The 17,489-nt window shown below is 36.5% G+C and overlaps 1 protein-coding gene across 1 annotated transcript in view; it reads right to left on the bottom strand.

Annotated features, from left to right (window-relative positions):
• Tlk2 (tousled like kinase 2) overlaps positions 1-17,489 on the bottom strand; it is a 111,659-nt gene that overhangs the window by 14,521 nt on the left and 79,649 nt on the right. Inside the window, 5 exon segments of the mRNA XM_047544601.1 lie at positions 2,868-2,957; positions 8,156-8,247; positions 11,831-11,912; positions 13,918-14,015; positions 15,359-15,425. Of these exon segments, the coding sequence (XP_047400557.1) occupies positions 2,868-2,957; positions 8,156-8,247; positions 11,831-11,912; positions 13,918-14,015; positions 15,359-15,425 (429 nt within the window).

Raw genomic sequence — 17,489 nt, forward strand, 5'->3', positions numbered from 1 at the left:
ACTATTGTAACTTGTAACAATGTTGGGTTTATAAGTCAGGGTCTACCCGGGAAACAAAAACACTTGTTAGTACAAGATGGGATGTAGCTCAGTAGCTGAGTGCTTATCTAGCAAGTGCAAGGCCCTGAGTTTGATCCCCAGTACTGCAAACAAACAAACATAAACCCCACACTTAAGTATTTAAGACAGAGGAGAAAGAAACTGATCACAAAGGTGATGGAAGAGCTGAAAGGACACACTGACCAGTGAGGAGCCCCAGAGGTCATCTACAGTAGGGAGTCATTAGCATGCTAAGGCTAAAGGGTCAGAGGGAAGAGATGGTTCAACCAGAACCCAGGGTCGTCAGGGGAAACTGGAACTGTGGAGTGGGGCTAGGAGGAGGAGATACTTCTTCTGCACCTCTGCCTCCCTATCTGCTGGACACCAACTAACATATGAGCTTGGTAAGCACAGTCTACAAGAAAGAGGCAACCCCACTAGACACAGAGCAGGAAGGATGAGGAAGAGACCCGAAAGCACACAGGCTCAGGACTGTGAGCTCTGGGCAACTGGAGACTTTCAAAAAGCACGGCAACTGACTACAAACACTTAGTCTTGTGGAATCTAAAACCTGAATAATAGCTTATATGTCTTATGAAACCCAGCAGGGCATGCTATCACTCTTGAGAATAAATATCTGAAATGTGTAAGATGCTAAGATCCGAAACACACTTTCATACTCAATGGACCAATTCTTTGGCCCAAATGCAAGGTAGAAATAAAATTTCACTTTTAATACCCAAACAATTTTCAGGAGACATTCTAGTTGGTTTTTTTTTTTTTTTTTGTTTTGTTTTGTAGTGCTGGGGATTGAACCCAGGGCCTTGTGCTTGTGAGGCAAGCACTCTACCAACTAAGCCTTATCCCCAGCCCAGAAGACATTCTAAAACAAGGGTGTGACTTACTTTTGGTGAGAATTCATCATAAGCAATAGGAAGAACAAAACAACTCAAGAGTGCTATGAAATCAACATATCACATTAAAAGTGAATATATGCTGGGTGCAGTGGCACACAACTGTAATCCCAGTGGCTTGGGAGGCTGAGACAGGAGAATCAGGAGTTCAAAGCCAGCCTCAGCAATGCTGAGGCACTAAGCAACTCAGTGAGACCTTATCTCTAAATAAAATACAAAATAGGTCTGGGGATGTGGCTCAGTAGTTGAGTGACCCTGAGTTCAATCCCTGGTACCAAAAAAAAAAAAAAAAAAAAAAAAAAAAAAAAAAAAAAGTGAGTATATAATTCAGAACATCAGATAATCCAAGCCATTATATTTATCTTTGAAATAGTTTTACTACTCATATTTTAGAGGGGGGTCTGCCCGGCATTTAAGGAATCTACTCAAAGCAAAACAGTGATGCTACCCTGTGAAGACCTGCCCCAGGTTTCCCACTCCTGCTCTCTAACTAGATTATTTTTCTGCATCCTACTCCATGCAAAACACAAATGGCTGTGCCTGGTACACAGGGCCTCCTCAATGAAAAGGGAATACCCTGAGCAGATGCAAGAGAGACAAGTCATGATTCCAAAGGGAATATGGCCTTTTGGGGATATTTCTAAATGTCAGCCAATTATCTGTGTAGCTATTTAAGACAGCTGCTGGCTGAATAGGCCAAAATTCCTAGAATCACTCTAGGATGCTAAGGGAACACCTGCTGGCCAGAGTTAAGGTATGTTCTCCTCACTCAGGCCAGACTCCTATAGAGAAAACATTTTCCAAGTGCTAAATATTTCTTGACTCCTGGATAAGCCCAGAGGTTCTAGAATTTACTTATGTATACCAAGTAATAACAGATAAGATTATCCAAGACCTTACATAAGTCATTTCTCAAAATATACCTATGCAGAAGGTTGAACTAAGAAGATAAGTTTTCAAATCTAATATCCCATATCCCTATGAACTACATTTCAACTTGGAACACTAGGCTCTATACTTCACTTGCGCCACACCCATAATCTTGTTCCGGGGAAACATCATCTTGCTGATACTTTTTCAAAGGCCTGCAGGGCTTGTGGGAATCTCTAAGATATGGTGTAGACTTTTGACTAGCCTACCCTCTCTGGGTCATGTCAGAGGCATGCTGGCGCTAACTTGTGCTAATTCCCAACTACTAAGTTTTCTGAAATTTTGTAAGCTAGTTCTTAAATCATATGCAGGACAAATGGATAAGCAAAATGTGGCAAATTCATACAAGAGAATATTATTTGGCCATAAAAATGAGTGAAACACTACATACTACAACTTGATTCCGCTCATGTGAAAGTCCAGAATAGAAAATCTGTAGAGACAGAAAGTGGCAGTTGCTTAGGGCTAGGGGAGAAAGATGGGATATATGTGTTTTGAAATATAGGAATGACAGTAAAAGGTATAGGCTTCCTCTAGGGTGATGAAAATGGTGACAGCTCTGGTGATGGCTACACATAACTGAATAGATACTAAAAACCACCGAGTTGTGTGCTTTTTAAATGGATGAATCACATGCTATGTGAATTATAAATTAATGAAGCTGTTTTGCTGGTTTTTTAAGTTGGTGGCTAAAAACAGGACATGGTGGGAGTATTTACACTATGGAAATTGGCAAACACTATAAATAAGCCTTGTCTCTATCCCCACTAAGTTGATTATTAAATATTTACTAGCAAACAAATATCCATGTCCTTTGGCCTACCAATATCGAACCGATCCAAATATGTTAGTTTTCCCATTAATTAATAAATTTGTTTCTGTCAGAGGGTATTTCCTGGGCCCAGATTTAACTTTTATTCCTTAAATACTCAAGACTTTGAAAAAATAATTTTAACTGCTAAAATAAAAGGCCATAGCACTTACGAATCAGTATCCAGTGAAAAGTAATCATACAGCTTAACTATTCTGGGATGATCCAGTTCTTTGTGAATCCGGTATTCCCTACATGCATGCCTGTAAACAAAATGGAATATTAACAAGAAGACACTTTAGTTTGCTTTTTAGAACTCTTCAAAGATACTTTTAAACATTCTACCATTTCCACGTATTTATCCATTTAGATCCATCTGGTTCCCTCAACTAATTTTTCTCTTTCCTTATTCTACTTTCCCTATTGGTATCTACCCAAGTCATTGAGAAAAAATAGGTGCTTGAATATTTGTTAAATAAGGGGATGTCAACCTTTTATCCCTTTCGAGTTCCTTCTATGACAACCACACCTCTTATATTTATATCCAAATAGCAAAGATTTGAAAATTAAAAAGATAACTTTTATTTATATCCTTGGGTTTATTTTACTTACACACACACACACACACACACACACACACACACGGAGCAAATTTTGCCTTATAAACTACTTGGACTTAACAGATCACCTAACACGTAAATCAACTGGCAAGGCTTTTTTATCTTTGCTTTTAAACCTTACTCCTCACAAGAAAAACTTAAGATGTTATTCACTTTGCTTTGTCCAAAGAAAATGTAAAATTGATTAAAAATGTCAAATTATGAAAATTCTAAATTTTCTTAGACTAGATGATTTAAATTCATGTACAGCTGTCCCTCTATATCCATGGATTCAACTAAGTAGTAGATCAAAGTTTTCAGGGAAAACAACTGCCCCTATACTGAACATATACAGGCTTTTCAACTATTTACAAAGTATCACCATGTAGTAGGTATTATAAGTAATCTAGAGACAATTTACACAGAAGAATGTCCATAGGTTACAAGTTAATATAAGAGACTTGCTTAGCTGCAGATTTTTGGTATAGGTGGGTGTCCTGGAATAAATTCCATGAGGATCCCAAGGAATGACTGTATTATTATCATTTTTAAGTACTTTTCTAGTTAAAATAATAAGACTATGAACAAAAATGCATTATATAATCTAACATATTCATGTCTGATATTTTAAAAGAATAATAGAGCTTGTTTACACAATGAGATTAATTTTTTAAATGTATTTAGGTCTTATCTATGAAGAGAATAACTGGAAACTATTTTAAGTAATCTAGCACCATTTAGTTTGGGATGTTTTGCTATAAGGTGAGAGAAAAGAACCATTTTCCATAGTATAACAAAATAAAACTTAGAAAAAAAAAAAAAAAAAAAAGAGGTAGTGTTTTCTGACGTATTCCAGTTTACAAAAAAATACACAAAAAATACTCAACAACAACAAAAATCCCTTAAGCCCGTGTAGTGGTGAATGTCTATGATCCTAGCAGTTTGGGAGGCTGAGGCAGGAAGATCTCAAGTTCAAGGTCAGCTTCAACAACTTAGTGAGACTCTGTCTCAAAATAAAAAAATAAAAAAGGGCTGGGGATGTGGCTCAGTGGTTAAGTGACTCTGGGTTCAATCCCTGGTACCAAAACAAAACAACAAAAACTTAAGTGTTTTTCCCCCAATGGACATTTTGTTTTGTTTGGACTTATTTTTCAAGCTGCCACTTCTGGCCAACTTTGCTTCTTCTGAAGCTTCATTTTTCTTTATATTTCATCAGTTTCTTTATTTCTTCCGGGTTCTGAGGATTGAACCAGTGGCACTCTACTACTGAGTTACATCCTGAGGATGTATATATACAAAAAAAATTTTTTGAGTCAGGGTCTCACTAAGTTGCTGAGGCTAGCCTCAAACTTGCAATCCTTCCGCCTTAGTGTCCCAAGTCTCTGGGATTATTTATAGGTGTGCACCACCACACCTCGCTTGATGCTTCATTTTCATCATTTTGTCTTTCTGCACACAACAGACATGCTAGCACCAAGGTACAGCAGTGTTAGACACATTCACTCAGGATCAGCTAGTTCTGAACACCAGCTTCCTCCTCACTGGGTGGGAAGCTGAGAAGTGCAGATGATGAGCACTCAGGCTTTGACCCAGACCTGCATTTCACTGAAATAGCTCCACACTTGTCTTTTTTTTTAATACATCAAGAGTCCATGTAATATTACATTTGGTAAAATAAAGGTACTGATTTTTTTTAAAAAAAGCTTAGAAATCTTTGGACTAAACAGTTCACTAGTTAAGACTTTTCTGACTCAAGCATGCTTTCTAACTCTATAATTCTCTGCCCTTTGAACTTCTTTACCTTGTTGTATTTCAAGGTAAAAAAATAAGGGTGAGGGGTGTGGCTCAGTGGTAGAGTGCTTGACTAGCATGCAAGTAGCCCTGGGTTTGATACCCAGTATAGGGGAAAAGGGGATAACAAAGTAAAGACTCATTTCTCTGTGAAAATACAGAAAACAGGAAATCAAAGGCAGGGAAAAATTCAGAATCTAAGAAATTATTATTCAAAGGGAATTTGATGTCACTGAAAGCACTCCCTCAATGAGTGGCAATTTCACAGTCCAATGCTTATACTTCATCAGCAAAGCAGGGGCAGAGCTATGTACCTTACAACTTTCAATTTAGTGTCCATGGTAGACTTCAATAAGAAAGCAGAAGAAATTTTCCACTAAAATATCCTTTACTCTCTTCTAGGTGGATATATATTAAAATTTTCAAAATGTTTGCTTTTATCTTAGAAAATTACAAGATCATCATACAGGAACATACTAATTCAGATATGTTAGTTCTGCAGGTAGCTTTATATGAAATTTTTCCTACTGTAATAATCTAGCAATACTCATTAATGTATTCATAAAGTAAAAGTAATACAATCCATCTACTTTTGGTTTGTGGGAGAAAACAGAGAGGAAAAGGTGCTGACCACAATTAAAAACTCAACGAATAAGCTGGGCGGGGGTTGGGGGTAGCATATACCATTAATCCCAGATACTTCAGAGGCTGAGGCAGGAGGAGGATGCCAAGTTTGACACCGTTGTGGACAACTAAGTGAGACCCAGTCTCAAAATAAAATTTAAAAGGGTTGGGGAAGAGTTCAGTGGTATACTGGTACAGTGGTCAGCATGACCAAGGCCCTGGATTCAATTCCCAGTAATTAACTAACGCGCACACACACACTTTTGTCTCAGTCTCCCTAGTAGCTAGGATTATAGGCGGGCACCACCATGTTCAATGAGCAGTGAATTTTTAAAGCACTCCTTCAAAATCTGTTGTTTATTTGTTTGATTTAAGTATTAAGTTCAGAGGTGTTAAATGACACTTGGCAATTCACCATTTCTTGTAGCCTGAAATTCAATATTATAACTTCATATCATTTACAAAGCGAAATATTTCAAAGAAAGGTGGAAGTATTGAAGAATTTCCTCTAAGCAAGAATGGAAGTCACAAGAACTCTATACACTTTCTCCCAATTTGTCTGTCAAGTGGGAAGTGGTCCCTGCCCACAGGATGACATTGATAGTGCTCAGGCACCATGATTCCCCGCTCTGATGAGGAAACACACAGTAGGAAGGCATTGCTGCCAGCCAGAGCTGGAATGGCAAGGAACTTAGACAAATGACAATCCCCTTTCCTTGCTTTCTCACTGCTAGGTAGAGTAATGTGAGAAGACATCCAATCCATACCCACCAGGACTCAATCTGCTTACGAATTGTGTCAAGAAGGGAATAACCCTGGCTTCAAATCCTCACTGATTCAAAAGGTTAGATGAGCAGGCAGCCCTCCTGCAGTTACTGTGGTATTCAACTCTACAGTTCTCCTAAGATCTCTTAAGGTCAAGCTGGATTTTGAGACTATTCAAATTTCAGTACAGGGACTGTTTTCAAGATTGACCATGGATGGTCCCTAGTCACTGCATAGAAAAGCTAGAACAGGCTCCAAGGATAACTAGAGGGCACTTACACTGCTCCAACAACCTCAGCCACTCTTAAAAGAGTCTTGATACAATAGGGACAATTCTCACTTAAAACTGGTCAGAATAACACATGATTTTCTTCTTTGAAGTGTACTGCTACACATCATTTGTCCTGATACATCAAGTGACTGGAACATTCTTATAATAATGTATTTGTTCCTCAAGAGCATCTGGACTGCAGCTGCCTGTCACATAAGATATACACACAGGCAGCCGAGTATAAAGCATACATCACCCCTTTTCCTACCTCTGCTAAGCCCCACTTCCCTTAGTGCCACAGGAACCTGTTCTTATCATTAAGCATCACAAGAATCTGTGTGGAACTGGAACATTTTCCAGGTCCCCAATCAATAGCAGGTATAAAAGAATTGCCTTGGTCTGGGTCCCAAAAATGGGTTATTGATGGAAAAAATGCTTGATTTTCCTTTTGAGATTTAGAAGGCAACTAAAAGGTTTCTTGAAAGTCCACTGTTTGTTCCCCTCCAAAGTATTATTTATGAGAAAAAAAAAAAAAAAAACAAGGCTGCCTCTAGAATCAGGAGGTGGCTGTTTCTACCAAAGGGGTCTTTTCTCCTCCTTTCAGGGGCAGGAACTATCTCCCTCAACACTTGGACCTACAACAAGAGAACAAAACTCAGCCTGATGGGGATCCTAATAGCAACTTAAGTCTAGGACTTTCAAACCAAATGAACCATAAACTTAGTGTTTGGAAACTTACAGGGGGATACAGGAAAAACATGACATTAATGGAACAAAGAAATAGCATGTGTAATAACTATTCATTATAAAGAAGCCACCCTCCTAAACCATCTCACCCAAGGAGAGAGGAGGGTTGCCACTAATGACCTTCTGAAGAGAGGCAAGCGCACAGAAAATGGCCACAGAAGACGGAGAAACTTGAGATGGGCAAACTCTGATGGGGGAAGTTACACAGCACTGAGGGGCAAAATAAGTCTAACAAGCACCACTGAAGCACACCAAGAGTACCCCCCACTCCAGAAAGAACGAGCCCTCTCACAGCTCCCTAGGGTCCCCAGACCACTAAAGGACACTCTCACTTGGTTTCTACAGACAAGCAACAATGATTTCTGAGGCTTTGTTTATTGTGGCTATTTTTAGTCACAATGGAAGGGGAGTTATGAGCATGGTTTTTGGATTTAGGGAAATCTGTATTTAAATACCAGCTCAGCCACTTCTTAACTGCTACTCAGATTCAGTAAATATCAGTTTTCTCATCAGTAAGATGCAGAGTCTATTTGCTCTCCTAGGGCAGTTAGGAGGATTAAATGAAACAAAACCAACATCAATTCATCTAAAGCTCTTAGCAAAATGCGCAAACTATAGCTATCATTACTAAATTTGGAAAAATCAAAAACTTAGGATCACTTACTTGTGGTAATTCTCCTTTTTTTCATCTCTCCAGTTTTTATTTAACTGGTGAATTTTCACAGCTACATATCTTTGCTCTGTTAGATCAAATGCCTATGAGAAAAAAGGAATAAATTATATTCTAGATAAATGCTACAGGAATTACAGGGAACTGACTTGAAGCTTCTACTTAAAAGATCAACACAAAGTCCAAAATACATTATTAGATAAAAACAGCAGCAAATGACAACACATCACATACTTGCTTCAGTGTTGCAACCATCTTCTTGAAACTTGTGATTAGATAATTTAGAAGTCTCCAGACACACTGGCACCAAGGGGTTTAGAAGACAAACCCAAGCATATACCACAAACAGAAAGTCAGCCCAAGCCTTCACAGCCTCTTCCCAAAAATGCTCTTTCTGGAATTCATCTATCTTCATTTGAGACCTTTCTCCCTTAGATTGTCTCTTGTCCCTCAGCTGACACTGGGACTTCACACCCTTCATCAGTAAGTCCTGCTGCTACTTTTAAAAATCCTGGGGACATTGCTTGACTCATAGAGGAAAAAAAACATTCAGGATACAATTCTTTGGTATGATTGTTTACAAAATCACACTGTAATTTGGTATACTGTGTTTATTAAAATAAAAATGGGGGGAAAAAAACCTACCTAAATGCTGGATAAATGAAATGAGTTTTTAATCTCAATAGTGGCCAAAGTCACACTAAGTCACTTCTATAGATTAGTGCTTTAAGTTCCTACACTGTTATTACCCACCTGCCACTTTTCATGATGTACGAACAGATGAAGCAACAGGTATAAGACACACTGTCGGGAACAGAGGCGATCCCTTATCACAGATCTCTTCTAGTGTAAGCACAGAATGCAACAAGGGGCTGCTTATAAAACAGGGCAACTTCTCATTTATGCTAAATCAAAACCAGGTTGGTTTAAAGTAAAAGCACCATTCAATTCAGACATAATGTCTTATTTCAGAGAAAAGAAACTTTTGAAGTGTTTTTCTTACAGTCTGAAGTCTACCTGCAAGCACATATGCTATCAAGCCTTCACTGTAGAAAACCATTTCGGTCATTGAAACCCAGGTTAAACAGCACCTAATCTGTAAGAACTAATGCCACTTCAAGTATCATTTTCTCCAACTACCACAACTTATTTCAAATCCCAGATATTCACCACTTACATAAGAAGGGCTTTAGGAAAGAGGGGGACAGCAAAAGAACAACTACATGAAATATACATATCACTATAAGCAGCATATAGATTGCAGAAAAATCGAGATGTTTGAAGAAAAGCATTAGGAAAAAATATGATAGTGAAATCATTCAAAGTACCTGAGAAGTATCAAGAACAAATTTTGATGACTGTAAAAATGAAGGAAATATTCCATTTCTGAGTCTTGAAATGATATTTGCATACCTATTGTTCACAATGGCCAACAGGTATAAGTAACCCAAGTAACCAATGAAGGAGAAATGGATAAATGAAATAGGGTACGTATATAACAGTGGATTGTTGTTGTTGTTGTTATTATTTTTGAGACAGGGTCTCACTAAATTGCTAAGTCTGGCCTTGAACTTGTGACCCTCCTGCCTCAGTCTCCTGAGTAGTTAGGATTACAGCCATCTACTACCAAACCTGGATGGAGTATTATTCAATCTTATCTTAAGAAAAGAAAGATATTCTGTCACATGCAACAGCATGGATGAGTCTTGAAGACATTATGTTAAGTGAAATAAGCCAGTCATAAAAAGACAAACATATATTTTATGATGATATAGATATGATGTATCTAAAAGTCACTGGATTCATAGAAACAAAGTTAGAAAATGGATACCAAGGGCTGGAGGAAAAGAAAAAGGGAGTTGATAAACAGCCAAAGTTTCCATTTTACAAGCTGAAAAAGTTCTCGAGACCAATTTCACAATGCTGTGAATGTACTTAATACTATTTAACTGTATACTTAATAATGGTTAAGATGGTAAAGTCTATGTTATATTCTTTTTTCCACAACAACAAAAAAAATTTACAAGCAATTTGTAAGCAAGAATGAAAATAAGCCAGGGGTAGAGAAGCACACCTGTAATCCCAATGACTCAGGAGGCTGAGGCAGGAGGATAACAAGTTCAAGGCTAGCCTCAGTAACTTAGTGAGATCCTGTCTCCAAAAAAACAAAAAAGAAAGTAAAAGGAAGGAATGAAAACAAAAGTTAACAAAATAGAAAACAGCCCTAATAGCAGACCCTAACAGCAGATTTCGTCAACAAAATAAAAAGTTGATTCTTAGAAAAACTAACACTGAGTAATAATCAGTCAAGAAACACAAAATAACTACCTCATAAGAGAAAGAAAGAATTGAGGTATTGATTTTTTAAAAAATCTAGATGAAATAGAAGATTCTCAAAAAAATTAAATTGACTTAAAAAGAATGAGAAAATTTGAAAAGATCAGTTTCTATAGAAGGAACTAAAAAAGGGCAAATGTTTCCTTCCAAAAAGACACTCACCTAGGTGATTTTAAGGAGTCAGCTCTAACAAACTGAAGAAAACAATTCCTGGGTAACACAAAATTTCACAACTCATTCTAGAAAGCTAGAATAACTATAACATCAAAGTTTAACAAAGCTGCTGGCAAACAAAAGATGACCATGGGTCTCCAGTCAGAGTTATGAGCACATATTAAGAAAATGAATAAAATAGAAGCACCAAAAATTCCATGTTCTGGAAATGAATAGTGATGCCAGTTGTACAACACTGTCAGTTTATTTAATGCCACTGAATTTACACTTAAAATGGTTAAAAGGTAAATTTTATTTACATATATATTATGTGCATATATGTAGGTATGTGTGCATATATATGTATATGTGTGTGTGTGTATATATATATATAAAATCACGATAAAAATTAATGTTTAAAAAAAGGAAAAACAGTACAATAGTTTTTACCTGAAATGAAAACCATTTATTTTACTTAAGAGATTTCTCACAGGTAAATTCATATGGGCATAACATAAATCATAACAGAATGATGCACCTCAGAAAAGAGGAAAAGTTGTGTGGCGAAGACTGCTTACATTATATAGCCAAGTGCCAGAAACATGTAGATAAATTACTGGTGAACATTATATGGATCTGTAGCTGGCTGAACTCCCATTTGGTGCAAATTAATCTGGGTTCAGGAGTCAGTACTTTGCTGACTCCACTGAATCACTCTATATGAGGACACTCCTGAATGCAGTGCTGCTAAATGCTCCCGGACAAGAGCTTTTTCAAAACAAAAAGTTGATTTTCACGTAAGACATAACTGGCACATCTCTTTTGTTTAAAACAATTTACAAGAATAAAGACTCATTACTAGCAAGTTTGGATGAGGCAGAAAAAACAGACCCAGACTAAAGATCACCATAAGTCCACCACCCAGAAATAAGAATTGATTTTCCTCTGTGTTTGATACACGAGTGCTTCTTTTCCAAGCTTGAAAACAGAGAAATATTGAATCCTGCTTGGTCACTTAAATTTACTGAAAGCAGGCTTCCCAAAGAAACAGGTTTTTAAAGCTTCTGGGTTTCAACCGGTATACATCAAATCACAGATATCACTATTGTAAATGTTCTCCAAATTCATAATAACCACTAATCCAATCCTACATCTTTGTACCCAGTTGTTCATACTCACCTTGTAAACTTCACTGAAACCTCCTCTACCCAAAAGATGTAACAACAAATATCTGTCATTTAGCGTTGGATGATCTTTAAATCTGTGAAAAGAGGGAGTGTGTAACATCCTGAGGACAAGGACTATAGTATTCCATATTCACAAAATTCCTAGACTTCCTAGACGCACCATGCACATGATTTTAGCTGATGTTGATAGTTTGACATCAACACAGGGAACTCTTAAGAAAAAGTTACATAGTTCAAACAGACAGCTTATTTATTATAATAAACAGTAGTAGTTGTAGAGCCAGAGATGTAGGTGCTAGTCTCAATGTGGTCACAATTAGATCTTTCTTGACCTTGCTCCCTTTTCTGCTCTGCTACAAAGTGAGGGGGAGTAGATTAGAACTAGTTACAGGGATTTTTCAAAAGGTGCTATCTGGCTCCTCCAAAATTTCTTGAGTCATATGCTCTCACCATTTCAAAACTTCCTACAGTAAAATTCCAGAATATTTCACATTGCCTTAAAAATGAATGATTATAAAGTAAGTTATATGTTCCATGTGCATTCATTTTTCTCTAAGGCAAAAAGTCTATGATATAACTGTGTTTCCCATTAAAAAGATCTCATTTTATGTCATTTTCTAACAATACAACAAATAAGGAATTCTAGCAAAAGTAAATTTTAGTGTATTTTTATTTGATTCCAATCTTGGCCTATTACTCCTGAAATTAATTTTATTTTAAAAAGGCACCATGCCTGTGGAGAGATGACATTATTTCATGGTTGTTTAGATTAGAAAGATCCAAATTTGGAGCTGGGGACAGTAACTCTCTTCTATAGTTATGGGCTCCTGGTCAAATAAGTTTGTTTCCTGATCAATGTATTAAAGATGATGGGGTTATCATGAGCATTAAATGTGAGACTGTCAGCGCACTTATTGCCGTGCCTGATACGAATTCTCAGAGAATGGTAACTGCTAGTGCCTGCCATTTGCCAAGGCTCACATTGGCCTAGCAAAAATACACAAACTATGGATATGTGAAAAAATATTTCAGAATCAGAAATATGGGAAAGAACAGATTAATGATAGAAGTCCTTTCTCACTTGAAGTCTATTTTCCATCTTTAAATGATTTATAAACAAAGGTGTTAATCTACAATTAATGTGGTAAATTTAAGGGTCTTACTTAAAATTTCAAACATCAAATGGCCCTGAGGGCCATTCAGAAACCACGTTTCATCTCAACCTAATATTCTTCCCACAACACCCCACTGTGGCCCATACTTCCGTATCTCAAGGATTCACAGGTAAATCTGAATATGTAATATATTCTACCTATTTACAGTTGCAAAGCTGTATCATTTTAGGGACTTCTACTCATGTAAAAATCCTATTATACTTGGATCTGGAATGTTCCCCAAAGGCTCACGTGTTAAAGGGTTGGATCACAGCTGGTGATACTATTGGGAGGTGGCAGAAACTTTAGGAAGTAGGACCTAGTTGGAGGAAACAGATTACTGAGGACACGCTTTTCAAGGGTATACTGGGAGCCTGGCACTCACACTCCTTCTCTCTGCTTTTTGACTGTCACAGTCATAAACAGCCATGAACAGCTCTTTTCCACCATGTTCACCCCACCAAGATGTTCTGCTTTGCCAAAGGCCCAAAGTGATAGGGCCAAGTGACAGTGGACTAAAACCTCTGAAACTGTGAGCCAAAATCTTTCCACTTTTTAAATTGTTTATATCAGGTATTCTGTAAACACAAATGATATATGCATACATACATATTTAATACATAAACTTAATATATCTATCTATATTTAAACCAAAGCAGATCATAATTTTGCTCGTGAAACTATATTACAGTCTACAAAAGAGCTAAGTACACCATGGAGTTACTTATTCCCCACCTGTTTTTTGGGAGGTGGTGGTGCTGGGGATGAAATCTAGGTCCTTGCTGGAGATCAAACCAAGGCAAATGTTCTACCACTGAGCTACATCCCCAACCTATTTATCAAATGTATATTAAGTAAAATCATTACTCTAAACCACTCAATTCATGTCAGAAAGTACTCAGCCAATACATTACAAGTTACTTACTGTGAATTATCTTCATTATGTATCCTTTTTAGTTCCCTGATATGTAGATTTCTAACTCTTTCTAGCCTTTCCAGCTCTGCCTGGATCTCTGCTTCCTCCTGAAATAAAAAGGGAAAAAAGAGCTAGAGTACAGGGAACTTCTACCTTTTCAGAGTCTTGTTTCAAAAACCATGTTAGGTATGCCTGTTATTAATGTATGTATGTATGTATGTATTTATTTATTTAAGGCCTCACATATACTAGGCAAGTGCTCTACCTAATTTAATCTACAACCGCAGCCCAACAACAGGCACTGCTCTTGTGAAAAGCTAATGGAAGATGTTTTACATTGAGAAAAAGATTTTAAAAACTAGAAACTTAATCATAAAAATAAGCCTCTAGCAAATTATAAATAAAATATAAACCACAGAGTTCAGTAGGAAAAGCAAAAGTCATCTTCCTCTCCATGCCCACTCTCTGTAACCACTGTTTCTGTGTAAGTTTGTAGAAATATTTTATGCATAAACATACAGTTGTGCAAATACTTTTTACAAAAATCAGATTCTCCTCTCCAGTTATGGATTATACTTGGTGCCTAAGTTCCATTAATTTAAGAAGATCTGAGAACCCAAGAGAAAAAAGATATGAGGTTGGCACGGTGGCATATGCCTGTAATCCCAGTGGCTTGGGAAACTGAGGCCCAAGGATTGCAAATTCAAAGTCAGCCTCGCAACTTAGCGAGGCTCTAAGTAACTAGCCTGTCTCAAAATAAACACACAGGGGCTGGGGGATGTGGCTCAGTGGTTAAGCATCTCTAAGTTCAATCCCTGGTGAAGGAAGGAAGGGAGGGGAAGGGGAAGGAAAGGAAGGAAAGAAATGAAAACCAATCTGTGATTTAAAAAAGAAATATCCAACAATAGCAGTTTATTAAATGTTTATTGACCACCATCACTATAAACAACATCTACCAATAATGTACAGGCTACTGAATTTAAGATGTGAGCAAGTTACATCTAAAATATCTCAAAGAACAGAATCAATAACAAATTCCAAATTCTGTAGGCTGCCTCTGTTAGAATATGGTTGATCCTACACCTTGCCTATAACTAAGTTAGGCAGGAAAAAAAGAGACACTAAGTGATTTAAAATACTCTAAGAATCTTAATATCAATTTCAGAACCATTTGCTCCTATATATTCAATGCATAACCACTTGGGAAGCCTTACAATGTACATATCCACTAATAGGTCACAGAAGGAATAAATACTCTCACTGCGTAACTGGAATTGACTTGAAAATCAAAAGACAAATCCCTTCATTATACAAGACATGACAGAGTAGCTATTCAAGACTTCTACAACTATGTGAAACTACTATATTTGCCAAAATACCCAAATAACTTCCATACCAAATATAAATTAGAAATCACATTTTTCCAAGCAGATTTCCTCATTATAGTTACCTTTTTAAGATGACCTAATCTGAGTTTAAAGATTTCTTCTTGTTCATGGTATTCTGCTAATGTTAACCTGAAAAGTAATGGTAGAAATTTCAGTAAATTTGAAATCATAATGTAATTATTTAAATAGAAATGTTCAAGTATGCCACAAGGTAAATTTGGTCTCACAGATAAAATTACTAAAAGCCAATTTATTTTGCATCCTCTGACAAGAGCAGACTTTTGTGATCTATCAGATATACTATGAAGAAGTGCCTCCAAAGTTAAAAGCTTAATTTGTAAAAACGAGAAAAATAACTGAGTCATAGCTTACATTATTTTGTGAAAATGAGTTTTGTCCCATACATTGCTCAGATGAAAACCTACTCGATGAGACAAAAACTCTTAAGTCTAAAAAAAATTAAAAGCAATAAGCCAATGGATTTATTATTCTTGATAACTATTATATCTTGATACTATAATAACAAGGAGAAAAACATGATAAAAAATCAGAGCCCAGGATTTAGATGCTGGCCATGTGACCTTGGGCAAGAAATGTCAACCTCTTCACTCAAGTTTCCTGAAAATTAGGCAAGTGATAATACCTATCTAACAAAGTGCTGTGATTTTAATGAGAATGTGAAAAGGATATTAAAAATGCTATTTAAACCAGTTCTCAAAGGGTTAACTTGATGGGTAATCTCTCATTTCATGTTTTGCCAACTCCAATCACATCCTCCTATTTTAAGAATGAAGAAAGAAGGGATATGCTATATATACTTCAAAGTTTTAGACTGAAAAGTTTTAGATTGCATTCCAAACAGAAAAAGTGGAAACAAATTATCCTATCCAACAGGAATGGTTACAAAAAAATTTAAAAAAATAAAAAAAAATAAAAACCCTCTAAGGCCTAACTCAAAGAAACTAGAATGAGTAAGAAGTAGTACATCCACTTGGGCTGTTACACTTACTCCTCTCAGCAGCAGAAATATCTCCATCTATTACTCTATTTCATACCAGTAAAAAAGGGAGAAATGAAAAATCATAATTAAGCATTCTCTCTGAAACAGGTTCAATACCAGGAAGGGATAACATGACTCACTCCAGAGGCCTGTCTTTGGCTTTTGGTCAAAGGAAAGAGCCAAGTCATAGACATTCTAATTAAAAAGTAGACTAAAGGCTTTCTAGCTTGGATTTTATACAGGACTCCAGATGGTAACTACGCACTGACACACTACTGGCCTAGACTGCATTCTAATTATGATTCAATGGCAAAAAACCAAAAACCAAAATAAAACAAAAAACCTCTATCTTGTTTTTATTACACCTAAGTTAATGGTTTTGTGTGTTAGCACAAAATGATTTTCAAGGAATACTAGAAGGAGAGTCCCTTCGCAAAATAAACATAGGACTCAGAAAACAATGACCGTATTAATCTGTCTGGAGAATCTTTCAAATATGGGTGTTTTTGAAAGTAAATACTTTATAATTAGACTTTAGTTTTAAAACATTCAGTTATAAGGTGAAATGTTTTTCAAGTTTAGTTTACATTGCATATTTTTAATCACTCTACTTTATGCAATTATGAGTTTACTCATCTCTTCTAAATAAACTGTGAACTCCTAATATTAGGGCTGTATCCTTCAACTCTATATTCCCACAACATGACCTAACATAAAATAAGCATTTAATGTAGACTTACTAAATGATGTCAAAGAAAAGACTTCCCAACACATCAGGTGTGTATATGGGTGAGGACTGGTGTTAAGTCATCTTTCTCACTGGAATAAAGGAATATGCATGTCTGGGATGTCACCGACTTTTAACAATGCTGTAATACAAGTAGTATACTTGAAGTGGATCACTGAGGGTTACAATGTTTTTGTGAACTGATACAAAAACATAAAAAAGACAAAAGGCATATTAGTCAATAAATTATATAATATGCCTTTCATTTGTGGCTATCTTTGGACATAAAATTTACTTTCAATTAAAGAGAAAGGGAGAAAGGAATGGGAAAGGAAGACATTTGTGCTCAGGATTTTCTACCCCTCCTATACATGAAAGCTATGTAATAATTGTTGACTGGCAGAGAAAAAGATGACTATGCTTAAATTTAAGATACTTATATTTTCCCTAGATTTTCAAAACTGTA

The sequence above is a fragment of the Sciurus carolinensis genome, chromosome 3 (genome assembly GCF_902686445.1).
Source record: "Sciurus carolinensis chromosome 3, mSciCar1.2, whole genome shotgun sequence".
Lineage (NCBI taxonomy): Eukaryota > Metazoa > Chordata > Mammalia > Rodentia > Sciuridae > Sciurus > Sciurus carolinensis.